This window comes from Pelobates fuscus, chromosome 9, assembly GCF_036172605.1.
Source record: "Pelobates fuscus isolate aPelFus1 chromosome 9, aPelFus1.pri, whole genome shotgun sequence".
NCBI classification, from domain to species: Eukaryota; Metazoa; Chordata; class Amphibia; order Anura; family Pelobatidae; genus Pelobates; species Pelobates fuscus.
The window spans coordinates 16,029,442-16,056,797 of NC_086325.1; the positions used below are offsets into that span (position 1 = coordinate 16,029,442).

A 27,356-nucleotide genomic window follows, 5' to 3' on the forward strand; every position below is an offset into this window, starting at 1 on the left:
GTGAATATACCCTTCACTCTGGAGATCTGCCGACTCCACCTGAGAATCTGCCCTTTTACCCAGGGAATCTGCCCATCCCTCCTGAGAATCTGCTCTTTTACCCAGGGAATCTGCTCATTCACCCTGAGAATCTGCCCATCCCTCCTGAAAATCTGCTCTTTTACCCAGGGAATCTGCTATTCATGCTAAGAATGGCACAATTAAAGGATACTGCTGACATGATGACAGTACTGGCAGCAGGTGATAATACAGACAGGGATAATAACGGGAAATATTTATAGAAATATCAGTTATAGCCCCGCCCCCCGAGCTGTCAATCAAGCCTCCATGACACTGTGCCGCAGGGGATTATGGGATGAATCATTCTCCAAACACCATAATAAGAGGATCCTGGTTGGTGGAACCTTTACTTGGTTTAGGGATTTAAAGGCATTCATTATTTTCTTGTTTTGAATCTCCTGTTAACGGAAAGGGCGGGCTCAAGGACGCGTACTTACTTCCGGTTTCTAGCCTGTACCAAGATGGCCGCCGCTGGTGATGTGTTTCCTGCCCTGCGCGCAATGCGTCACTTCCGCTGTGTGAGAAGATGGCGGCTCCCGCTGGCCGCGTGGGTCTGGCTGGGTTCCTGGGGTTCACTCCCGGGGCGCGAGGCGGGAGGAAGTCCGAGACCGGGAGGAAGCGGGTCAACCGCAACAAGAAGAAGAACTGGTCCCGGCACAGCGACATCCGGGATGTGGAGGAATTCCTGGACGATGTCCGCCTGCAGGAGAGAACGGCGGGGTGAGACTCCCAACACCCCCGGCCAACCAACTCACACCACCCCCAGCCACCTACCTACTCCCACCACCCCCAGCCGGCCAACCAACTCATACCACCCCCAGCCACCTACCTACTCCCACCACCCCCGGCCACCTACCTACTCCCACCACCCCCGGCCAACTACCTACTCCCACCACCCCCGGCCAACTACCTACTCCCACCACCCCCGGCCACCTACCTACTCCCACCACCCCCGGCCACCTACCTACTCCCACCACCCCCGGCCAACTACCTACTCCCACCACCCCCGGCCAACTACCTACTCCCACCACCCCCGGCCACCTACCTACTCCCACCACCCCCGGCCACCTACCTACTCCCACCACCCCCGGCCACCTACCTACTCCCACCACCCCCGGCCACCTACCTACTCCCACCACCCCCGGCCACCTACCTACTCCCACCACCCCCGGCCACCTACCTACTCCCACCACCCCCGGCCACCTACCTACTCCCACCACCGCCGGCCACCTACCTACTCCCACCACGGCCGGCCACCTACCTACTCCCACCACGGCCGGCCACCTACCTACTCCCACCACGGCCGGCCACCTACCTACTCCCACCACGGCCGGCCACCTACCTACTCCCACCACCCCCGGCCACCTACCTACTCCCACCACCCCCGGCCACCTACCTACTCCCACCACCCCCGGCCACCTACCTACTCCCACCACCCCCGGCCACCTACCTACTCCCACCACCCCCGGCCACCTACCTACTCCCACCACCCCCGGCCACCTACCTACTCCCACCACCCCCGGCCACCTACCTACTCCCACCACCCCCGGCCACCTACCTACTCCCACCACCCCCGGCCACCTACCTACTCCCACCACCCCCGGCCACCTACCTACTCCCACCACCCCCGGCCACCTACCTACTCCCACCACCCCCGGCCACCTACCTACTCCCACCACCCCCGGCCACCTACCTACTCCCACCACCCCCGGCCACCTACCTACTCCCACCACCCCCGGCCACCTACCTACTCCCACCACCCCCGGCCACCTACCTACTCCCACCACGGCCGGCCACCTACCTACTCCCACCACGGCCGGCCACCTACCTACTCCCACCACGGCCGGCCACCTACCTACTCCCACCACGGCCGGCCACCTACCTACTCCCACCACGGCCGGCCACCTACCTACTCCCACCACGGCCGGCCACCTACCTACTCCCACCACGGCCGGCCACCTACCTACTCCCACCACGGCCGGCCACCTACCTACTCCCACCACGGCCGGCCACCTACCTACTCCCACCACGGCCGGCCACCTACCTACTCCCACCACGGCCGGCCACCTACCTACTCCCACCACGGCCGGCCACCTACCTACTCCCACCACGGCCGGCCACCTACCTACTCCCACCACGGCCGGCCACCTACCTACTCCCACCACGGCCGGCCACCTACCTACTCCCACCACGGCCGGCCACCTACCTACTCCCACCACGGCCGGCCACCTACCTACTCCCACCACGGCCGGCCACCTACCTACTCCCACCACGGCCGGCCACCTACCTACTCCCACCACGGCCGGCCACCTACCTACTCCCACCACGGCCGGCCACCTACCTACTCCCACCACGGCCGGCCACCTACCTACTCCCACCACGGCCGGCCACCTACCTACTCCCACCACGGCCGGCCACCTACCTACTCCCACCACGGCCGGCCACCTACCTACTCCCACCACGGCCGGCCACCTACCTACTCCCACCACGGCCGGCCACCTACCTACTCCCACCACGGCCGGCCACCTACCTACTCCCACCACGGCCGGCCACCTACCTACTCCCACCACGGCCGGCCACCTACCTACTCCCACCACGGCCGGCCACCTACCTACTCCCACCACGGCCGGCCACCTACCTACTCCCACCACGGCCGGCCACCTACCTACTCCCACCACGGCCGGCCACCTACCTACTCCCACCACGGCCGGCCACCTACCTACTCCCACCACGGCCGGCCACCTACCTACTCCCACCACGGCCGGCCACCTACCTACTCCCACCACGGCCGGCCACCTACCTACTCCCACCACGGCCGGCCACCTACCTACTCCCACCACGGCCGGCCACCTACCTACTCCCACCACGGCCGGCCACCTACCTACTCCCACCACGGCCGGCCACCTACCTACTCCCACCACGGCCGGCCACCTACCTACTCCCACCACGGCCGGCCACCTACCTACTCCCACCACGGCCGGCCACCTACCTACTCCCACCACGGCCGGCCACCTACCTACTCCCACCACGGCCGGCCACCTACCTACTCCCACCACGGCCGGCCACCTACCTACTCCCACCACGGCCAGCCGGCCACCTACCTACTCCCACCACGGCCGGCCGGCCACCTACCTACTCCCACCACGGCCGGCCGGCCACCTACCTACTCCCACCACGGCCGGCCGGCCACCTACCTACTCCCACCCCCCCCGGCCGGCCACCTACCTACTCCCACCCCCCCCGGCCGGCCACCTACCTACTCCCACCCCCCCCGGCCGGCCACCTACCTACTCCCACCCCCCCCGGCCGGCCACCTACCTACTCCCACCCCCCCCGGCCGGCCACCTACCTACTCCCACCCCCCCCCGGCCGGCCACCTACCTACTCCCACCCCCCCCGGCCGGCCACCTACCTACTCCCACCACCCCCGGCCGGCCACCTACCTACTCCCACCACCCCCGGCCGGCCACCTACCTACTCCCACCACCCCCAGCCACATCCGCCATCACTGCCAGCCACCACCTACCCGGGGCACGGCCACCTGCTATCACTAACCCGGGGCACGGCCACCTACCTACCAAACCCATGGTAAAATGTATATTCCACCCAGAGCCTTTCCAGGGTCGGTGCACATACACCGGGAGCTAAACATGTACCAGCAGTGGGTATTATGATGCCCATAGTTTGTGCAGAGAGTGGCCCTGTTAATAGACTTGGCATATCAGAGGGGGTGAAATCATGGCACCATGAACTGTAATGCAGGGATATACGGGTAATGACCAGAATGATTTGGTGTTAAATTGAAATCTGGAAACGTGGGACACACAACATTTCTATCCTACCGGGTAACATTGGTTTATTTAACCCTTCATGGTATATTTTCCAGATTCGTCCTTAGCTAGACATTATATCTCTACTCCAGAGTTCCGTACTGTGAACATGGTTAAATTATCTTTTCTTTCATTCCAGGGGGATGCTCTCAGAGAAGGCAGATGACCATTTATTCTTCGTAGACACTGGTGACAAGAAGAAAGGTATGATTAATGCTAACTCATCCTTCATTTCCGTTTGGTCCACTCGGTATATTTTGCTATAACTGAATGTTGCATCTGTGGGCTTGATACTAAAGCTCATAATTTAAATTTCCTTTTTGTTTTCACATATTGCGTTTTGTTACATCTCATGCTCTTTCCCCCAGAAATGGGTAGGATTTTCTCGTTTTTGTTTGAATGAACGCTATACAAATGTCTTCCTGACACTATAGTGCTGAAATGCAGCATTGGGTCCCTGGTCCCCCTCTCTTGGGGTATTAAAGGTGATTTTACTCCCATTTTCTCCTATACTGTGCCACACTCGATTAAAGAAATGGTCACTTTCAGCCTTGTCCTTTAAACACTATCTGGGGATTAATGCCCCTCTGGAAGATCTCCCTTGTGATCACAGCCTATCTTACTTAGTTCCTGTAGCAGGACTCTGCGCTTTTTGTTAAGCCATGTGGGAGTACAGACTGTTCTGATAGGAAACTGAATTGCTGCTTGTTTCACACTTTGCATCTGTGCCTAAAATGTATTACTCTATATTCAATGTATCTACCAGATGTAGCTGCCAAGAAAAAGGTTAAACCTCTCCGAATAGACCTTATCCTTCAGCCAGACTCCAAAGTTCCTGCACCCAAAGAGTAAGTATTTAACCCTTATTTCCCCACCTTGACTGCTTTCAGTCATTCCAAGTATCGGAATGCCAATTTGCTCCTTGTTTCCTTTCATTCAGTGCTATCTGCTTGTAGATCTTACATCCTGCATGATGTCCGTAGTAGCTCATACAGGCTCTTATGATATTCTGGAAACCCTGTACAGCAGTCATGAGTTACTTTCTCTATAAGGAAATAAAAGCTGTGAATGGGCTTCTACATGTCCCACTAACCCCTGGGTTTTCTGGTGTTTGTGCAACAGGCAAAGTTCTCCTATTGAGAAATGGAAATATCAGAATGAGTTGAGACTTTTTGGATCACTTCCTGTAGGGTTTAGATTGGCAGAGCCTGATAGGATTTCTAGTTTACAAACATCAGTCATCATGTTGGCTATTCCCAGTGGGATTCCAAGTGTAAAAACTGTTTTTTTTTTTTTTTTTTTAAGGCTTATTGAAAATATATTTCTAGTATGTTGGTGTTAACTTTGGTTACCAAACCTGTGTGTGGTGTATAATGTTCTTCATAATGTCGTAAATCCTTATCTTATCCCAGATCCATCTACAGTGAAGTCATCAAGTTTTAATTTCAGACAAAAGTAGCCGAACTGGAAGCATAGCTGATTTGGAGAATTTCTCCACTTGGCCATTAAATTTAAGGTTCTTGACATTTCTCACTTCAGTAAATAACCTCTCTCCTCAGTAGAGAATCACTATGATCTGCCCAGCCAGTGTCCAGCATACTCTGTATGCTGGCATTAAATAATCCCTTATTTACACTAGGCAATAATGGTGTCTGCAGGTAACAAACTGCTTATATTTGTGTACAGTAGGGGGCAGTATTGGACAAGTTTTATTGTCCTTCATCGGAGTGTTTTGCACATGTTGTCTCTCTTGCCTCATTATTTTGATTGCTTTAAAAAAAAAAGTGTGTAATTTTTTTGTTTGTATTGAAACTGCTTTTCTCCTTTTTGTGTGTGCGCACTGTCAATTTAAAGCATATTTACCAATTACATGAAAATGATTCGCCTCTGTAAGAATAGCCGTAGTGGCGGAGATCGCAGGGACTTGCTGTTTACACAGTATGAGAACATGTGGCATGTGAAGCCCTTTGCTGCCTGCTTTTCTGATCCTTGTATCTTGTTCTGTTCCCTTATTGCAGCATCTCCTCACATCAGGTTCCCAATGGGCGCAAGTTAAAGAGGAAGCTGGAACGAGAGGAGAAGTTGGCAGCACAAGGTGTCTTGCCCAGATCAGAGAGGCTCCTCCAGGCACAGCTGAGGAATAAGAGGCCCCGCTGCAAACCAGAGGCCAATAACAATCCTGGCAGAGGCTTTTATGATCTCTGGGAAGATGGTAAGCTATCTACTTGTCCTTGGTAGACCGTGGGTTGTTGAGTGGTGGTTGCAGTCTGGTGGGAACCCAGTGTAGGCACCAGGGTTGTTCTAAATCTGTTAGTGACCTGGCTGGTGTCAGGCTCAAAATCTTGTCTGAAACAAAAATTCAGGTTGTAATTAAAGTGACGTGTCAAAGTTTCACTCAGTCTGCACCTTAGCAGTTAACCTCTCAGTCCTATGTCCTCTTTCTTTTCTCAGATTCATTAGAACCTTCCCCTGGAGAACCAGAGACCTGGCACCGTCTGCAGACCAAGAAAGGCCAAGTGAAGGTCAGTCTGGGCTGAGAAAATGGGCCAGAGCTGGGTTTACGAGGGAAAGCAATCAATGGGCAAAATAAGTCTGCTTACACAAATGTTTGTGGGATCCAAGCAATAACCGTGTGATCAAAAAGCTGTGAGTTCAATTTATGGGTAGAATTGAAGGACACATTTTGTATTTAAGCGTGGCGATTGGTCTGTATATGGCCCTGTGACGAGGTTAATGTGTTATATGGTTGTATAGAATTTTTGCCAATGTTGAATGCATGTGAAAGTGTTTTTTTTTTTTTTCTCATTTTGGTCCTTGCTCTCTTCCAGCGTCCCAGCAGACTGAATGTCAAACCTTCACAGCTGCCAGCCATCGAGGTCCTGAATCCTGGCGCCTCCTACAACCCAACGTTTGAGTCACATCAGGTAAACATTCTGAAACAGTTTCTGTAGCATTGCTCACTATGGGCAGCCAGTGATTGGCTGAATGTGTCCGCAGCTGATGCACATTTGCGAGCATGGTAGTGGAAGCTGACCTCTGCCTAACGCCATTTTACCGTTAAACTGTTGAAACAAACTGCGTAGCACTAAAAGGTAATCGGGTGTCTGTGGACTCCGGGCATCATAACTGCTTCATTGACATGAACTGCTTTCCGTGCCCTTAGTGGTCCTTTAAGATTAATGCCTGTGCCTTGAATTATATGGGTGTATTGCCTTTTAGCTGCTGTGTTGGTATTATCTAACTTTCGTCGCATCACATCGCGCTGTCAGATATTCATAGGGCTAACATTCTGCAGTGATGGACAAACAGGGAAATAATTTGATATCATAATTATAGACTTAGTGTATCAACCAGTTTTGCTTAGTACATAACCCTGTAATTAAATCTAAAATAATAATAATTTACAATTCACCATGTGACTTTCGTGGACAATAAATTGGTTTCGTACCAGAAACTAAGACTATTTGGACCCTTCTAGCCTCTCCATTTTTATTATTCTGGTTTGCCTGCACTAGGATCATGGATGGTTAATGCCGTTGTGCTGTGTAAGTGTTTGTATATATGACAGGTGCAGTAGTAGGACGCTGGTTATCTTAATAAAGTATGGGAATATTTTTATTGTGAGTGGAAAACATTGTCCATTGGTACTTTGGTTTTATCATAATAATCTTTTTTTTATTTATTTTTTCCGCCCCTTCCAGTCTCTGCTCCTCCAGGCTCACGAGAATGAAGTGAAGAGGTTGAGACAAGAGGAAAAGCTGGAGCGACAGGTGAAACTCCCATCAGCGGCTGAAGTTGCTACACAGGTCAGTGTGTTTGGATAGAGGCTCTGTGTGTCAGTGCTGCTCACCATCATTGTCTACTGTGGGCAGCTCTTCATGGTCCTTTTGCCAGCGAGCAGTGACATATCACACAGACAAAGCACTGTGCTAATAACACCGCTTCCGGCAGCCCCAATAACGGTCTGCACATATTGTACCCAACCCCCTGACTCATTTACTGGCTGTAAGAAGCCTGTGTGGCTAACGGCTCCTGGTAGCCCACCTCCCTGTCCTGTGTGGGTCCCACTGCAGTTTACAGAATGAGATGTTTGTGAAACTCTTCTAGTGCAGACAGATACTCTGGCTGCTCCTGAGCTGTGCGTTTAATCGTAACTCTAGCAAAAACCCAAATACTTGGGTACCTTAAAAAGCTCATTATCTGTACATTACACCTGGATGAACTTATCTTTTTATATGCAGGTTTATTCAATAAATGTCAAGAATGTAAAGTACTGTTTTTATTTTTTATAACCTTTTATCAAAATTGCAGAACTGAAAATCTAGTGAACTTGACATTCCTTTTAAATTCCCAACAATTCAGAGTAACATTGGGAGTATTTGCTGCTCATTCAATCCCAGAATGCTTTGTGATTTACAGCGAGTCCTTGGTGCATTGTGTAGCTGCTTTGTGCAGAGTGAAGACGGTGGCAGGGAATAACATTTGACGTGCTGGCTCCGTGTTTAGTTGGGAACTTGCTTTAATAATTTTAAGCTCTAATTCTGGATCCAGTTCTTCCGTGTAAAATGGCTTAATGATTCAATCTGTCTCGATTACTGTGTGCAGGAGAGCCAATTTCAGGAACTGTGCGAGGGACTCGTGGAGTCGGACGATGACGCCACGCCTGACGATGGTGAAGGTGAAGAGCTGGGAACTACCCCAATGGCACAAAGGGAGAAGAAGACAGAGCGACAGAGGAAGAAGGAGAAAGAGGCCAGGATTTTGGTAAGATCTTTGTATAGTCTCCCCAAACAAATTCCAGGTCAGACATGATCAAAGTGTGCTGTCTGCCTAACTGCCCAATGACGAGACCCATCCTTGCGCTGTGAGAATTAACAGCAATACATGCTGGGAATGTGATGTTAACACTGGGTGTCCTGGGGTTTTGGGGAGTTTCCCAATCCCTGGGTTCTGAGGGCGCTGACAGAATCATTCTGCATCATGTGCTGGAATTTCTACTGTAGTGTCCAGTGCTTGATCCTTAAAGGGACAGTAACACCTGACTGCTTCCTGAGCGCACATCAAGCAGCTGAACACAAGCAGGCAGAGCTCCAGACCATGTCTAATTATTTTGTAACTGTTTATTTGCCTAATCGCTAAATGAGACTATCGTACAGAAGGTTTTGAAAAATTGAAACCTGGTCTCCTGACTTAGTAAATCGAGCCTGAATTTATATTCCAGTTACATAGTGTTAAACAGATACAAGTCCTTTAAGCTCGACCGTGATTGCAGGGGTTATGATGCATGCTATCTTTACGGTTTGGCAGGAATGGTGAACTCTCCAGCACCTAACGACCAATTTTGTACCCCCCTTGGTGATAAGCAAAAGGGCTGCAGCAAACGGCAGTTCAGCTGTACAGTGAGGGCTGCGGTCATTTTGTGTATCTGGATCCTACTAGCACAAGACTCGCACCCTGTACAGGGCTGGCTCTGAATGTTCGTACATATGAGGGTATGCCTTTTGAACTTGGGAAAGATGGCATGAGCATTGGGTGCCAGGAAATCCCACCATTTTCATAAGAAATTTTCTGTGACAAAATATTTTTTTTTAACTGAGGAGACTTGTGAGGGCCACTAGTGTAAACCTGCCACCCTGCCCAGGTTAAGGAGTAGTCCCCTTGAATCAGAGCTGACGTCCATTCTGGATAATTCTGTGCCAGCTGGGCACCGTGCCAACTCCAGCTTATCTGTCGCATGACTTTTCAATCTGCTCTCAAGGTGTTCCCCTGTTTTGTCTATACATTCGCTGGTGATCTCTTCCCAGCACTGAGCATTGCAGAGTGTGAAATTAAATTTATTGTCCTTTTTGCTCTAATTTTCATTTTTAACCTACAGCTGTCTTGTTTGAATTTGGTCGCTTTGGTTTGTGCAGTTTTGGTCCGTTGATACAAGATTTCTTGTTTTCCTTGCCAGAAAGTCAAGATGAAGGCAGAGAAATCCCTGAAGAAACATGGTCAGGAATTATTCCAGCTGCGCTCAATCCGTGCCGAGATATCGCAGCAGCAGGCGGAGTTTGAGCGCCGCAAGGAAAAAAGGGAGGAGGAAAAGAAGGCGGCTGCCTTTAAGCCAAAGCGACTTGGCCGTCTGAAGTAAGTGCAAGCCCAGGGGCTGACTCTCGCCTTTTCTATTCATGGTTAGCTGGTCAGGACATTATGTACACTTTCTAGTGATTAGAGCCATCCTTGTGCTGTGAGAACCTGCAGCAGTTCATGCTGGGAGTGTGAGCTCAACACTCGGTGTCATAAGGCTGTGGGGTGCTACCTGATCCCCAGGTTCTGAGTGCAGGGCTTTGAAAGGATTGATGTTATCCGTATACTATAACAGGAAATGGACTAACCTGATGGGGATGGATAAATCCTACGTTCTGAAACCGCTTTAGTGTAAAGATTACTGTTTATGAATATTGGTAAAGCTAAGCTCATGGGGCTTTTCCTTCAGAGTTACAAAAATATTGGGGGGGGGAGAGCGGGGGGTTTAGGAATGCTTTCAAAATGTGCTCCAGAATGTAACCAATGGTTACATATTGGTATAATCATTTAACAGGATCTTGGTGTTTCCCAGAGAACGACTAGTCTACACCATAATCTGCTTTATTTTTCTTTGTGTTTTGATTGTTCATCTCTCAAATCCCAGGTATCAGGAGGGTGATGTAGATGTGCTCCTGAGTGATGAACTGCCTGGGACGCTGCGCAATTTGAAGGTAAACTTGGTGCCACACTCTGGGTCTGTCTGCATGAAATGTGTTTGAATAATTTTGAGTGTTGGTAGTTTCTTTCCTTGCTGATCAAGCTGTTTGTAATAAAGATCTATTATTTATTTTCTCTATGAAGCCGGAAGGTAGCATTGCAAAAGACCGCTTCAAGAGTTTCCAGAAAAGAAATCTTATTGAGCCTCGGGAGAGAGCAAAGTAAGTGCTTCCCAAATTTTAGCAGGGGGGCCCCTTTTATGTGATGGCTGATTCTTAGTGCCGGATGATGACATTCGTAGGAGGTTTATATATACTATATCACTCCGGTATATGTTGGCGTTATTATAATTGCCAGTAATACTAAGGTACAGGCCCTATATTTAGACTCACCGGAATAACGTAAACCTTTTACCCTGTGGAATGTGGAACGCGTGCAATGCTTTCCAGACATGTTTCAATTATTCTGTATCTTTTATTCAGGTTCAAGAGAAAGCTGAAGGTGAAATACGTGGAGAAACGAGCTTTTCGCGAAGTCGTGTAAGTTGTGTGTGTGGGTGTATGAGGATTGTGCGGGATTCTGGATGTACCGCAGGAAATTAACGTGTTTGTTTTGCTAGCGGTATGACGTAGCTACTTGTCCGATGCTGTCTTGTATGACCGTGTTCTTCTTATACACAGGTTATAATCCTTCTCAGGATTGCCGCTGTCCCTTCTTCCAGTCTGTGGCCCCTACCTTGGGGCTGTTGTAGCTGATTATCAAGATCTAAAATGCTCCGGGGCTGATAATGGTGAACAATGTGTAAAGAAAGACCAGCGTTGGATTTTGTCACCGGCCTGGTGCATCCGCTATCGATCTGTTGGAGACTGAATATTAATCTGATTTTCCACAATACAAAGATGCTGTTTTCAGGCATGAGATGTACTGACTGCTTTATAAAAGCCGTTGTGGATGTTTTCTGTGATTATGTAACTGGTAAAGATGTCACTGATATTCTTACGGACTGTTAAGAAAAAAGCTGGGAGTGAGGGATTTTTATTTACGGAGGGGGGGGGGGGGGGGGGTAAAAGGTTCTCTCACATTTTCATTGAGCTTACTCGGTTTGGAGCCAAGCAAGCCTCTGGCTATTAAACCACCTTATTCATTGTGTGTTCCATTGTCACTTGTAATGATGTCATACTCTGCAGTCTTGCATCATTTTAAGGCTGCACAGTCATTCTCCTGGTATCATGCCAGGTATTGAGGAATGCCGTTATTATAACGTTCCTAGCCAGGCATTATTTTACTGGCCCCGGCCAGCCTGGAATGACCACGTGCACTCGGGTGGATTTCTACTTTCTAGGGTGAACTCACTGGTGGGATGGGAGACCTGGTATAAATATTTGCTTTGTAGTCTGTTTTGTGTAACTTGCTGTATTATTGTTTTATATTTGCTAGTTTATCAAAGTAATGACTCAACCTTTTTTAAAGGGAAACCGCTAGCACTATAACACAACATACTCTGCAAGAGTTTCACTGCACCGAACCCTCCTGTTCCTTTCCTGTTGGTTATAAATGGCTTTTTGGCTTCTTTATAATTAAACCTGCAAATGACTAATCTCCCCTCACAGCTTGCTGCCATTCTGTCCGTTATCTCTTCATTCTATTCAAGGCCCGCTGGTTCCTTCAGTACCGGGTTCTACCTGTGGGTGTGCCTTTTTATGGTTCGACAGGCCTGATTCCCCTACAGCCAGTCAGGTCCTCTGCAGAGAGTCTGTTTGAGGGAATAATAGGCCTGATTCCCCTACAGATGCTTGTGTACTTTGCAGAGAGGCTGTGTAATGGATTGGAGCGAGGCAGCTGATTAGATATCATTTATTCTATACTGATCCTGCATATTTCTAACCTTCCTGCCGTTTTAGTTGTGACGGAATAATTCAGCTCTGATCTTGGGACATTGTAGACTGCAATTGCATAAAGGCTCTGGGCTATTGGGTGGACTTACCGTATGCCTCATTGGTTGATTGGCTGCTGATGCGAGATTTTCTGGCGCTCTGCCATGTATTATTCATAGATTTAATGCGTTTTTCTTTGTCTCTGTCTCTTAGGCCTTTAGCGTGTCCTCGGTGGTTGCTTTTGGATTAAAAATAGAAACGGTGAATTTGTACATTTGTATGTCTATGCTTTATTCATTCTAAGTTTAGCTGGCAGGCAGAACGAGCCATGGGATGAACGCAAGCACGCCATCTCTGCCTTGAACTATTATAACCACCTTGTTTTACCCTGGATGGATTTAGGAATTGGCACTTTATGGCTAAACTTGTGATCAGTTTATTGTAATGTAGAACTTTAACTCTGTGCTGCATACACATGACCTAATATTTGGTATGGCTAACAGCAGTAAATGAAATGTCAGCAGGGAGCACCACTTTTTCCTGCCTTGCTTCAGTCAAACTCCAACACAGTGTGATTATCACAGACCACATTACATGGAAACCAGTGGGTGGGAGAGCTGTTAGCTGCAGGGGAAACATTCAGTGGCTATGTGAGTCTGTCCCTCCCATAGCAGTGTGACACAGACAGCAGGAAGCTCTGGCACATGGAGTCCCTGCCACTGCAGGGTGACACAGAATGAAGGAGCTATGGGACACAGTCGGTCCCTCCCACTGCAGGGTGACACAGACAGAAGGAGCTATGGGACACAAACTGTTTTCCTGGCACTGTAGGTCCCATCCCAAGTTGCTGAAGGGGTTAAAACCTCTTCAGTGACTTACCTGTATCCAGCGTCAATGTCCCTTGGTGCTGGGTCAGGCTCCTCCCCATAGGAAAGCATTGAATAATGCTTTCCTATGGGAATTCGGCGAGGCTGGAGGTCCTCATATAGCGTGAGGACGTCCAGCGTTGTTATAACACACTTTTCGTGTTCTATGAATATGGAAGTAGACAGTCACTAGAAGAGGACTTAACCCTGCAAGGTAAATATTGCAGTTTATGGGTAGTGGGAGTTGGCACCCAGACCACTCCAATGGGCACAAGTGGTCTGGGTGCCTGGAGTGTCCCTTAAGGGAGACAGTCTGTCCCTCCCACTGCAGGGTGATCCAGACAGACGGAGCTTTAGGATAGTCATTCCTTCCTGTTGCAGGGTGACTAGTGATCCACTGTGAGATCTTTAAGTCTCTGCATACAAACAATTAATTTCCCTATAGATTTGATATAGTTGAAGCTCGTTTTGAATAACACACACAGTGCACTTTTTCTCTTTTCACTTTTTATTAACCATTTTAGCACCAGACAATAGTGCAGCCAGTCTTAACGTGCTGACAGTACAACAATTTGTTTTAGCGAAATGTCCGCATTCTGTTCTCAGCATGTGTTCCATGGTTTAAGCTGATCTTAATGAGCGTTGGATGTGGTTGAAGGGTTGCTGAGGCAGGTTGAAGCACCGTTGAACTGTACAGAGTGCAGAAAATCTGTTATAATGTCCTGAGGTTTGAGATTTTTTACGTTGAAAAGTAGTTGGGAGAGCAGCCAGATTTCCCCACCCCCCACACCCACTTTGGGTGCATAAACAGGTAACAGATTATCAGATCATTATTACGTCAGATCAAGCAGCATGCTTACAAGTGGTGATTCCTTTTAGCGGAAACCATAAATGGTGCACAAATCAGGGCTTGTTAAACATTTTCACCCTGTTGCCAGCAAGCTGTACAGTGATGTAATCTCTGGCTTCTCTAGAAGGAATCGTTACCTCCTTGCAATAAAGTGTCATCTGTCAATATTGGATTCCTTTAAATTGAGGATAAAGAAAGCAGAAAATGCCTGTGCTGGGTAGCAGGCAGTAAAAAACAGACAAAAATTCACTCATTGTTTTTGTCAATATTCCTGAGCTTCCAAGTCTTCTCTTCACAGCCCCCCATCCCTATTAAATGTTGACATGTTCCTGTGAGATTCACACCAGCTGCTCGGTGAATGTCTAGTGAGCAGTGTTAATGTATTCCTATCGGACGTTGTTTCTAGGTATTTTAATCATGGATGGTGATGGGTTTACAAATATTATTTTTGGAGGCATGAACCCTGTGACTTGGTATGTTCCATCATTAAGAGCTACACTGTGAGTATACTTTTATCATCAGATTTCTGTGTAAGGAGAGGGCGACTTTCAATAAAACAGAAAAAGGACACTCGTTTGGGATATTCTAATTGAGTTCAGACCCAGTTCTAGCAGATTCGGTGTCATCAATATAAATGGCAGGAGCAAACCCAGCAGTGTCAGGTTTGTAATTTAATGGCCCACTGCACTCTCCATAGACTTGTAGCTGGATCCTGCACTTACCCACAGACAACCTGAACCATCAGTCCCCCCCCGTGCACTGAATCCTGCAGCTGAACCCTATAGATCTTTATAGACTGCGCACTGAATCCTTTAGATTGTGCGCTGCACAATATAATTCTTCATAGATGGAACACTGAACCCTTTAGAATTTGAAACCTGCAACTCTGCACAGACTGAGGACTAAACCCTGCAGCTCTCCACAGACTGAACGTTGAACCCTGCAGCAATCCCTGAAGTGAACCGTGCAGCTCCTTATAGACTTAATGCTGAACACTTCAGCTCTCCATAGTCTGGAATCAGAATCCTGATCTTACCATACTAAATACAGAAGCTTTCAGCTCATCTGTAAATTGAATCCTGCAACTCTTCCTAGACCCGAGTCCTGCAGCTCCCCGTAGACTGAATGCTAAACCCAGCAGCTGTCCCATTACTTAACATTCAACCAAGAAAATATGTAAACTATGTACTTTACAGACTGGCATTAAGCTGACTATAGTCTTAATATTATACTTATGGTGTCCCTTTAATATTTTACAGATAGTGTCCCTTTAATATTCTACTGTTCTATATATGTGCTGATAAGCCTATACCTGATAATGCTTGCTCTGGTGAGGGCTGTACCATCTCTGAGTTCCTGGTAGAGCCATTGCTTATGGGTAATTTGTGTTGGATTAAGCGTGCAGGATATTGGAGGCCAGAAAAGATTTCCGAAATCAAAGCACAGAACATGACTGCATCCATTTTTCATGTAGTCTGTCTTCAGTGGGATTTAAAGTACCAGCGCTGTCCTATCTACGCTTGCCTTAATACATATTGACTCGGCTGAGCCAGGGATCACATGGGTAACCCTTTAGGGTTTGGTCTGGGATTTAAAACGGTGTTTAAACAATCACAACATGCTTTGCACATGCAGGAAAATCAATAACAACATCAAGTTACGATACATTCAAATGGACAACAACATTCTCCCGGATTGATTAACTTGAAACGTCAAATAATAGCATTTACCCCCATTATCCGTTCCCCTAAAAATGCTTTGGGCTGTTGGGGGAGGGAGTGAAATATGGCACAGAGTGAATTACTGGAAAGAGATTTTATAATTAACCCTTAGGACACATTAACGCCTTGAGTGTCAGCAGTGTGGTCTGCTCTTTATGTCTGTGAATATGATAATAGGAGTTATGACTGTCATTTCATTTGTATCTCATCCGCTGCTTCCCAAAGGGTTAACGCGTCGTTACATTGATGGCTCAGACCTATTGCCTTGTTTTTCTGTCAGCTGCTATAGTAAGGGATGGAAATAAATACAGATTTTTATTTTTTTCCGAGGTCATGTGTGGTTTGTGGACAGATGTAGGGCTAGGCAGGGATTCTCAAGAGTGTTTAATAATTAGGGGGGAGAAATAACAGTCGCAGGAGTTTTTAAACACCTCCCTTTATTAGCCATTAATTCTGCATTAATCAATGTCACTGCCTTGGCGTATGGCTTCTCCTGTGTCAGTGCAAATTACTGGATGTGCCAGGGATTTCCGAGAAGTCCCTTATGAGTTTGTTCGTCATTGACATCCTTTGTGATCTTGGAGATGGAGGTAAATATCTCCTCTTTTAAACAGACAAGTTGCAATGTACAATGGTACTCAACATTTTTTTTTTACAAGGTTTGCATTTCATTTATATAAACTAATCACACAATGTTTGTCATGCTCGTGCTTTCATTGTCCACCGTTTGACCGCACATACCCCAAGAGACCACCATATAGGTAGGGATATTGCGATCCGCAGTGTACGGCACACCAATGACCTTAATTATCCACCGACTTCCAATAAAGTTTTTCATGTTCTCCATGGCTGCTTGGAAGACTGTAGCTGTACTGGCACCGTCAGTGCAGTGTTTCCTATCCCTTACCGATGATATCAGGTACAAGGAAAAGTTCCTGCCACCATAGTAACTCGACATCCTCAAAAGATGTCAAACGTAAGCAGACTCGCTGGATTGTGTCCTACCTAATGTTGGCACTTGGGCCAATGTTGATGGCTCCTTTTTGCGCACTTCACAGACTGACTTCCTGCGTGCCTGCACCCCTCTCATAGCAGTTTTAATTTTCCTCCATCCAAGGTGGTTTAGCTCAGCTAAATTTAAGAGGACACAGATGCCGCTCACAGCAAACATGAAAACCAGGAAGACTGTTTTCTCTGTGGGCCTGGAAACGTAGCACTCTACCTCCTTCACGCAGGGGTAACGGTCACACTCAAAGATTGGTGGCACGCTAAACCCGTAGAGAAAATATTGTCCTGCAAGGAAACCAATTTCCAAAGCATTTCGAAAAAAGACCTGGATAATGTAGAAACGAGAGATGCCCTCCTGACGTTTCACCTTGGCACTCTTGATTGCTTTTTTGGGTGTGCTTGGGATCTCTTTGACCTCCAGGCAGTCCGGCTCATCTTTAGACGAGATATCAGGATTCTGCATCAAAATCCCATTGATGTTCTTCATGCGCCGGGTTTCACGGGGAAGCTCTTTCTCTAATAGAGGGTAGAGAAATGAATATCGCCGGTCTCTCTGCTTGGCTGACTGGTGAACAGAGTAAGTGATGAAGCAGAGACTGGGTGTACACACCAAAATAATTTGAAAGACCCAGTAGCGAATGTGGGAGATAGGAAACGCTCTGTCGTAGCATGCTTGGTTACATCCTGGCTGGAGTGTGTTACACATAAACATGGTTTGTTCGTCTTCGTAGACTGTTTCACCAACGATGGCCACAATCAGGATCCGGAATATAACTACGACAGTCAGCAGGATCCTGCAATGGAAAGAGTATCAGTTAGAAAGGGAAATGGTGAAGACTGGATCTAAATCCCTGGCACCCCATGGCAAAAATACCTAATCTGTTACAAAATAGGGAACAGCTCTTTTGGTAAAAAATTATATATTTACTATTTACCCTTCCAGGAACCCCTTTATAAATACTGGTTGCCATATGGCTAGTGTTGGGTAGATTGTGGATGGGGAGATGCAACAGAGTTGGGTAGATTGTGGATGGGGAGATTTGGCAGTAGATTGTGGATGGGGAGATTTGGCAGATCTGGATTTAGGTAGATTGAGAATGAGAATATGCAATAGGGCCGTGGTTGGGTAAATTGTGGATGGAGAATTTCAGTAAGGTTGGGCAGACTGTGGATGGGGAGATGTGGCCAGGGTTGTGTAGATTGTGAATGGGGGTTATGGCCAGAATGGGTTTGGGTTGATTGTGGATGGAAAGTTGCGTTAGGGTTGGGAATGGGTAGAGTGTGAATTGGTAGATGAGGCAGGGCTGGGGATAGGTAGAGTGTAGGTATGGTGTTGCGGCATGGCTGAGGTTGGGTAGATTGTGGATGTGATTGGGGTTGGGTAGATTGTGGATGCGGAGTTGTGGCAGGGCTGGGGTTGGCTAGATTGTGGATGGGGAGTTGAGGCAGGGCTGGGGTTGGATAGATTGTGGATGGGGAGTTGAGGCAGGGTTGGGATTGGGTAGATTGTGGATGGGGAGTTGTGGCAGGGCTGGGGTTGGGTAGATTGTGGATGGGGAGTTGAGGCAGGGTGGGGTTGGCTGGATTGTGGATGGGGAGTTGAGGCAGGGTTGGGATTGGGTAGATTGTGGATGGGGGTTGAGACAGATTGAGTTGGGTAGATTGTGGATGGGTAGTTGAGGCAGGGCTGGGCTTGGCTAGATTGTGGATGGGGAGTTGTGGCAGCGCTGGGTTTGGGTAGATTGTGGATGGGTAGTTGAGGCAGGGCTGAGGTTTGGTAGATTGTGGATGGGGAGTTGTGGCAGATTGATTTGGGTAGATTGTGGATGGGTAGTTGAGGCAGGGCTGAGGTTGGGTAGATTGTGGATGGGGAGATGCGGCAGATTGAGTTGGGTAGATTGAGGATTGGGTAGATTGTGGATGGGGAGTTGTGGCAGATTGATTTGGGTAGATTGTGGATGGGTAGTTGAGGCAGGGCTGAGGTTCGGTAGATTGTGGATGGGGAGTTGTGGCAGATTGAGTTGGGTAGATTGTGGATGGGGAGTTGAGGCAGGGCTGAAGTTCGGTAGATTGTGGATGGGGAGTTGTGGCAGATTGATTTGGGTAGATTGTGGATGGGTAGTTGAGGCAGGGCTGAGGTTCGGTAGATTGTGGATTGGGAGTTGTGGCAGATTGAGTTGGGTAGATTGTGGATGGGGAGTTGAGGCAGGGCTGGGGTTGGGTAGAATGTGGTGTTGTGGTAGGGTAGAGCATTGTGACATTTGAACCGTTCTTTGATCCACCTCCTATGTGACTACACTGCACACTATGAAACAAAGAAATCTCTTCTACACACGCTTAGCTGCATATATTGAGGCTTGCAGATAACAAAGAGAGAGCAGAGTGAATGGGTTTCATGCTTTGGTGCACTTGTATAATATTGTCTCTTTTAGTCATATTACATAAAACAAATGTTATATTTTAGGCATTAAACACTTTTGTGCATTTCCATCATTGGACTTTGATGCCGCTGCAAGATGGTGGGCTTAGCTCATTTACTTATATATTTGTGAAGCCTAGTTGCAAGGTGTCTTTGTGCTTCTACCAATCTGTTTTCTATCATTTCTAAATACGAGACAGTATGGACAACCAACTCCACCATTCAGGAGACCCACTCTTTGAGGGTTTAGAGCTCCCAATCTTAGCCCAATGGCGGCTGAATGGATCCACTGCCGTCCTGTATGGCGGCTAAATGGATCCGCTGCCGCCCTGTATCGGAATAAAAGGGATCTGCTGCCATCCTGTATGGCAGCTAAATGGATCCGCTGCCACCCTGTATCGGAGTAAAAGGGATTCGCTGCCATCCTGTATGGCAGCTAAATGGATCCGCTGCCGTCCTGTATCGGAGTAAAAGGGATCCGCTGCCCTCCTGTATGGCGCTAAATGCACGATTTCCTCTCATATTGCAGTAAATGTACCCACTACTCTCCTGTGCCAGGGATACATGGATCTCATACTTGGCATTTTCCAACATATTATTTCAGACCTGGTCTGTGGGGTAAGGGGATGTATTACTGGTAGCCAGTAAATGTGTGTACGTGTAAATATTTATAAATAATGAATGCAGGTGATGCCAACGTGCACATATGCCAGGCAGGGAGACACTCTTCCTGTCTGTGTGTAGCGATGAGCAGATGGAGTGAGCTGTGATCCATCTGTCAGCTGGTAAGACAGAGCTCCGGGCACCCATGAGAAACACAGAAAATACCCCAGTGGCAGCAAGGCGGTCATTCAGCCTCCAGTTCCACTGAATGAAGGATGTGTTTTCAACTGGAAAATAAAACCAGATCCAGAATATCGTGTCTGCTTATACAGCTTCCTTCCCAGTCTGGAGATGTCTGTCCTAAAGCGCTTTGCCTTTTCACATACGGAGAGCTCCGGCACACGATTAATGTTATAGGTCTCTCGTGAGTGTAATGGATTTTGGAAATTTTACTGGTAATATGTAAACATTAACCTGCTTTGTATAAATCCTGTAACTATTCTTCCGATTCACAGATTTGTGAGCTACTGGTGGAGAACCTTCAGCAGCTGGTCCTGGCGTTTAAAGTGTTGGTTTAGGAGTTCCATCACTAAAATCCCAACAGGAGTTGCTAGGGTGGGGTTCCAGGGTTAGACGTTGAGGTGCTGCAGATGTTGGTGCTGCAATGGTGACACCTATTGGGCCACCAGCAGAACGCAACTTGCTGCCACTTTTTTTTATTTTGTGTATTCTGGATGTGGCGGTCTGCCAAGGTATCACCGCCACGGATACCCTTTTTCCCCATATAAACAAGCAAATAATCCCACAGCTAAAATGTAGCTGGTGTAGCATAACCCCCACACATGAGCTGAGGTTTAATGCTCGGAGAAGACTTTAATTGAAGTACAGTTAGTAAACTCCTCCTCTGTGCCTAAGAGATAATTGAGTCAGGAACTGTACAAAGTCAATTATCTCCAGGGACATAAAAGTATAACAATTTCTGAACACCCCAAAAGTACCCCCAAATACATGGAAACCCCACAAATGGATCTGGGCGAACAAAATATCCAAAAATCACCCAGATCCGTTCAGTAGTTTTGGATCGCCATCGCAGGGAAGTTTTGCCACAAGGTTGAAGCCCAAAATAGTTTCATGGAAGTTGTGGCAAGAGCTGGTGTCCGTTCATGGGGTTTTGTACGAAAACCACACAAGTTAGACGAAAGCAGATCAGTAGAAGAGGCTCCCTGTGTTCGGTAGTACTTATCTCCCAAACACTGTTCCTGTAGGTGTAGGGGAACGGGCAGCAGGTCCATGATGACTCGGGTTCGTGGGAGTTCCTGGCTGAAATGAGTTCCAGGCACTCGATGACCAAGTCCCGCTGCCTGCATTCAGGAGACAAACGGCCACCGTCCATTTCTCGAACACGTGCGTTCATATGCACGAAATGGCGTCCACCCAGTGGAGCATTCAATGAATTCGTTCCGTTGTGGTTTTCGTACAAGATACTTAACGTTCTATGTTCTAATGGGTCTTTGGGGTGGTCTCAGTTCGGGAACTGAACAAAATAAATTAAATAAACTTGGGCACGAATTCAGACAACGAAAAGGAGCCGAAAGGAATAGGGTATTCCTTCACACGGGATATGGTGAGAATTTCTCGTCATCCAATCTGCTGGCACAGAGGGTTAATAAGATTTATCAGTTACACCAATAACTGATCATCACCCCCTATTTAGCAAGTTACTGTCATGTGGTGAGATTTCACACCCTCTCGGAGAGGTGCCGACTGCTATCCAGGTGATAATTAGCCGATTTCTATAGATAGTGAGATGCAAATGTTCTATTCCTAACTTCTATGAGAAGCATGTTAAAATATATTATAGAGGCAGTGCTGCTAAGAAAAAAATCTCATTATACTAAAGCATGCATTCTAGCTCTTATGTTTGTGTATTAGATTATAAATATTTACAGAGTTTTGTCTCATATTGTTTAATTTTATTTATAAACATCTAGAAGCACAGTTAGAGCGCGGTGTCGTCAAACAAAGCTATGAAGCACTAATATATGGAGATGTGTCCAAGGAATGCCTTTAACCAATCGTGGATAATTCAAGCAAGATTATCTGCTGGAGCAGGAATTATGGAGAGAAGACAAGAAATTGTAGATAAATGACCCATAGTGCTGTGTGTTGGGGGTGGGATCATCTCAAGCTGGCATCATAGCAATGGTGGGTGAACTATATATTGATTAACCAGTAATTTATTTAAAGGCCAATCTACTAAATGTTTTATGGATGGATACCAAAGCTTCTACAGCTCAACTGAGACCTTAAAAGAGAAAACTCCATTAAGGGTGAACTGATCTTAATATGTGACAGTTCTGGGAAATTATAAAATAATAATAATAATATAGTATTTAACGTCAGACTAGGAACAAACCTGTCTAGAACCATCCTCATATATGCTATACTGTCATGCCCCCAATGGTGTGGGACACACAATAATAATAAAGAGGTCGAGAAGAGCAAGTCTAGAACTGTACAATATCAGATCATAGAGGGACAAACCTAGAACAGTACAATATCAGATCATAGAGGGACCAATCTAGAACAGTACAATATCAGATCATAGAGGGACAAACCTAGAACAGTACAATATCAGATCATAGAGGGACAAACCTAGAACAGTACAATATCAGATCATAGAGGGACCAATCTAGAGTCTTACAATATCAGATCATAGAGGGACCAATCTAGAACTGTATAATATCAGATCATAGAGGGACCAATCTAGAGTCTTACAATATCAGATCATAGAGGGACCAACCTAGAACAGTACAACATCAGATCATAGAGGGACCAATCTAGAGTCTTACAATATCAGATCATAGAGGGACCAATCTAGAGTCTTGCAATATCAGATCATAGAGGGACCAATCTAGAACAGTACAATATCAGATCATAGAGGAACCAACCTAGAACAGTACAATATCAGATCTTAAAATTACCAATCTAGAGCTGTACAATATTAGATCATAGAGGGGCCATTCTACAGCTGTACAATATTAGATTATAGAGGGACCAAACTAGGGACCATATTGTATGGGCAGTGAATATATTGTATGGGCAGTAATTATAATGTATGGATGGTATATATATATATATATTCAATACAATGTTAAACAAAAATCTGCACACCAGTCAAGCCATAAGACTTGCATTTCCCACAGAAATCACAAATCTGCAGTGATGTTACTACCGCAAAGGATTCTGGGTTGGCATATGCAAATTAGTTCAACAAAGAATCACATTTTTGCCTCATTTCATTATAAACATGGGTTCCTTTGAGTCTGTGTTTGCAGTATACAACTGCTTGGAACCCAACTTAGGAAAAGATGCAAAGCCAATAAACCACTCATGGACAGCTGTTTCGTTGTTAATGCAAAGGGGTTTTCAATTACAATTTTTCCCCACCATAACCTATTTGGTTTTTGCTTCCCAGGCACTACCAAGCCTCAATAAGCAAACCAGTAACCAGGCAAACCATGCTGATGAGTTGCATTAACAACGAAACAGCTCTCCATTAGTGGTTCACTGGTTTTGCATCTTTTCCCAAGTTGTGTTTCAAAGCGGTTGTATTCAGCAAACACAGACTAAAAGGAATCCATGTTTAAGATGGAATGAGGCAAAAATTTGATTCTTAGTTGAACTTGCATATGCCCACCCAGAATCCTTTGCGGTAGTAACATCACTGCAGATTTGGGATTTCTGTGCTTATGTCAAGTCTTATGGCTTGACTGGTGTGCAGATTTTTGTTTAACATTGTATTAACTATATATACCATCCATACATTATAATTACTGCCCATACAATATATATACACTGCTCATACAAAATAAATATATATATATATATATATAAATACCGTCAATACATACATATACACACTGACCATGCAATATATACACTGTCCATACAATATATATATATACTGCCCACACATTATATATACTGCCCATACAATGTATGTATTGCCTATACAATATATACACTGCCAATGCAATATATTTACCGTCCATACAATATATATACTGCCCATACAATATATATATATACCGTCCATACAATATATATATATACCGTCCATACATATATATATATATATATATATATATATACTGCCCATACAATATATACACTGCCCATACAATATATTTACCGCCCATACAATGTATGCACTGTCCATACAATATATATATATTGCCCATGCACTATATACAATGCCCATATAATATATATACTGCTCACACACTATATATACTGCCCATATATTATATATATATCGAGCATACAATATATACACTGCCCATATATTATATATATATCGAGCATACAATATATACACTGCCCATATATTATATATGTATTGAGCATACAATATATACACTGCCCATATATTATATATGTATTGAGCATACAATATATACACTACCCATACAATATATACACTGCAGGCCCCAGCACTAACATTAAACCCAACAAAGCAGCAATACATCATCCACACAAGACAGGTAGCAATCAGGGCTGGTGCATAGACAAACACAGCAAATCTAGACGAATCAACACGCACATTCTACACTACATTGTTACACATCTGCTGCCTATTGATACATATGGATATATATTGGCATTTACTAATAAACCCAATGAATGGCAAGTGTGGGGTTTTGGGAGGGGGTGGGGTGATCACTGTCTGTGTCTGTGTGTCTGTCCGTCAGGGATGTCGGTATCCTGCAATTTCCAAGTCTTTGTGTAATGTGAGTCACAGGTGCATCATTGTCATTAACCCCCGATGCACAGACAGACACCCCCTCTGTACACAAACCACAAGGGACACCCCACAAAACAATCACCCCAATCTTCACTTAAAACCTACCTATCTTCTCCCCTCCTGTGGGTAAATTTCAAATGGTGCAGTATAATTTGGAGCATTGTAAGGGATTTGGACGGTCAGTTGGATGTAGGGTGCGTCCTGCTCTATGCTCTAGAGGTGGTGTGTCCGTGTGTCCTAGGGGTTGTGGCCCCCATGCCTGGAACCTCAAATCCTGCAGCCCTCCCTTCCCTAACAAGCCATGGGTCTGTTCCACCCTCTTACCTCCCTATCATGGTGGAGTGCTGCTGAACTGCCGCCTCCAGCAGGCGCTCCAAGATTGTCCACTCGCCCATCACGTCAACCTCTTCCCCCGCCGTGCTCAACTCGGACACCGGAGAGGAACGAGCCGGTTCCCCCCTTCCTAACCACTGCTCTCCTCCTCCTAATCCTACCGACTGCTCCCTGGCAACATCATCACTGGGGGGCACAAGGAGGTACCAGGCCCCCTCCTCCTCGATACTGACCCAAGTCCTGTCCTCAGTTTACCCCAAACCTGTGAAGGGGGCAGGCTGCATCTTCCTGACACCTAAAATAATGATCCCGTTTGGGAACAATCCTGCCCTATTAACCTCCCCCACTGATAAATTCCCCAATAGCTCTCAGTCATTCCCTAACGTAGCATATCCCACTTCCCTCTCGCTATGATACATCCATTCTATCGGAATCTGCTCCCCCCTTCGCTGGTCGCTGTCCAGTGCTGAAGGACCAGCTGGTTCAGAATGAAGGACTGTCTCCCCCCCAGCACCAGCTATCTCTCCCTCCCTGCCATGTCACCTCTCTCTGCCTGTCACCCATTCATTGTCTACCTGCCGTCTCTCATCACATCCCTCTACCGTATCTCCCAGCTCCCCTCCCCTCGCCTTGCACACCCTCCTCTCTGCTTCTTTGTTTCTACCTCCTCAGTTCTTCATGTCTCTCCCTCCCCCCCTCCCAGCTCTCTCTCCTTCCCTGCAAGCTCTCTCTTTCCCTGTCACTCTCTCCTGAGCACTCTCTCTTTCTGGGAAGCTCTGTATCTCTCTCCGCATGCTGCTGTCTCGATTAATCCGGATAAATGACATCCCTGTCTATTGGAAGGGAGGAGATCTGCTCCCATATTATAAGCTGCTTTATCCCCCCCCTCCCTGGTGCTCTGTGCATAGGATTGTGTAATGGACACCCAGAGAGAGTGCTGCCAGTATTGTGAGACCCCACCTCAATCCTGTGGGCAATAGAGAATCTGCTGTCTGTCTCTCAATACCTGCTGTATCCAAATACCTGCTGTCTATCAATACCTGCTGTCTATCAATACCTGCTGTCTATCAATACCTGCTATAGCCCAATACCTGCTGTCTATCAATACCTGCTATAGCCCAATACCTGCTGTCTATCAATACCTGCTATAGCCCAATACCTGCTGTCTATCAATACCTGCTGTCTATCAATACCTGCTACATCCCAATACCTGCTACATCCCAATACCTGCTGTCTATCAATACCTGCTACATCCCAATACCCGCTGTCTATCAATACTTGCTATATCCCAATACCTGCTGTCTATCAATACTTGCTGTCTATCAATACCTGCTATATCCCAATACCTGCTGTCGATCAATACCTGCTGTCTATCAATACTTGCTACATCCCAATACCTGCTGTATATCAATACCTGCTGTCCACCAATACCTGTTATATTCCAATACCTGCTACATCACAATACCTGCTGTCCATCAATACCTGCTATATCCCAATACCTGCTGTCTATCAATACCTGCTTTATCCCAATACCTGCTGTCTATCAATACCTGCTGTCTATCATTGCTTGCTACATCCCAATACCTGCTGTCTTTCAATGCCTGCTGTCAATCAATACCTGCTACATCACAATGCCTGCTGTCCATCAATACCTGCTATATCCCAATACCCGCTGTCTATCAATACCTGCTATATTCCAATACCTGTTGTCTATCAATACCTGCTACATCCCAAAACCTGCTGTCCATCAATACCTGCTGTCTATCAATACCTGCTATATCCAAATACCTGATGTCTATCAATACCTGTTATATCCCAATACCTGCTGTCTATCAACATCTACTGTCTCTCAATACCTGTTATATCCCAATACCTGCTGTCTATCAATACCTGCTATATCCCAATACCTGCTGTCTATCAATACCTTCTATATCCCAATACCTGCTGTCTATCAATACCTGCTATAACCCAATACCTGCTGTCTATCAATACCTTCTATATCCCAATACATGCTGTCTATCAATACCTGCTGTCTATCAATACCTGCTGTCTATCAATACCTGCTGTCTATCAATACCTTCTATATGCCAATATCTGCTGTCTATCAATATCTACTGTCTCTCAAAACCTGCTATATCCCAATACCTGCTGTCTCTCAATACCTACTACATCCCAATGCCTGCTGTCTGTCTATTAATACCTGCTATATCCTAATACCTGCTGTCTATCAATACCTGCTATATCCCAAAACCTGCTGTC

The 27,356-nt window shown here is 46.5% G+C and overlaps 2 protein-coding genes across 3 annotated transcripts; one reads left to right on the forward strand and one right to left on the reverse strand.

Annotated features, from left to right (window-relative positions):
- Positions 1-557: 557 nt before the first annotated feature.
- Positions 558-11,615, forward strand: NOP53 (NOP53 ribosome biogenesis factor). The gene is made up of 13 exons (XM_063431302.1): positions 558-780; positions 4,030-4,094; positions 4,657-4,738; positions 5,909-6,102; positions 6,342-6,412; positions 6,719-6,814; positions 7,592-7,696; positions 8,496-8,654; positions 9,844-10,019; positions 10,564-10,630; positions 10,761-10,837; positions 11,099-11,155; positions 11,297-11,615. Exons 1-13 carry the CDS (start codon positions 587-589, stop codon positions 11,301-11,303), a joined length of 1,350 nt encoding a protein of 449 aa, XP_063287372.1. The 5' UTR covers positions 558-586; the 3' UTR covers positions 11,304-11,615.
- Positions 11,616-16,681: 5,066 nt separating this feature from the next.
- Positions 16,682-25,703, reverse strand: LOC134572379 (gap junction delta-2 protein-like). 2 transcript variants are annotated; one of them, XM_063431303.1, is made up of 2 exons: positions 25,089-25,703; positions 16,682-17,729 (listed from the first exon to the last, which is right to left on the reverse strand). In XM_063431303.1, exons 1-2 carry the CDS (start codon positions 25,157-25,159, stop codon positions 16,898-16,900), a joined length of 903 nt encoding a protein of 300 aa, XP_063287373.1. In that variant the 5' UTR covers positions 25,160-25,703; the 3' UTR covers positions 16,682-16,897. The 2 variants fall into 2 exon arrangements, with proteins under 2 accessions (XP_063287373.1, XP_063287374.1); XM_063431304.1 differs by lacking the exon at positions 25,089-25,703 and adding an exon at positions 24,870-25,078.
- Positions 25,704-27,356: the final 1,653 nt, after the last annotated feature.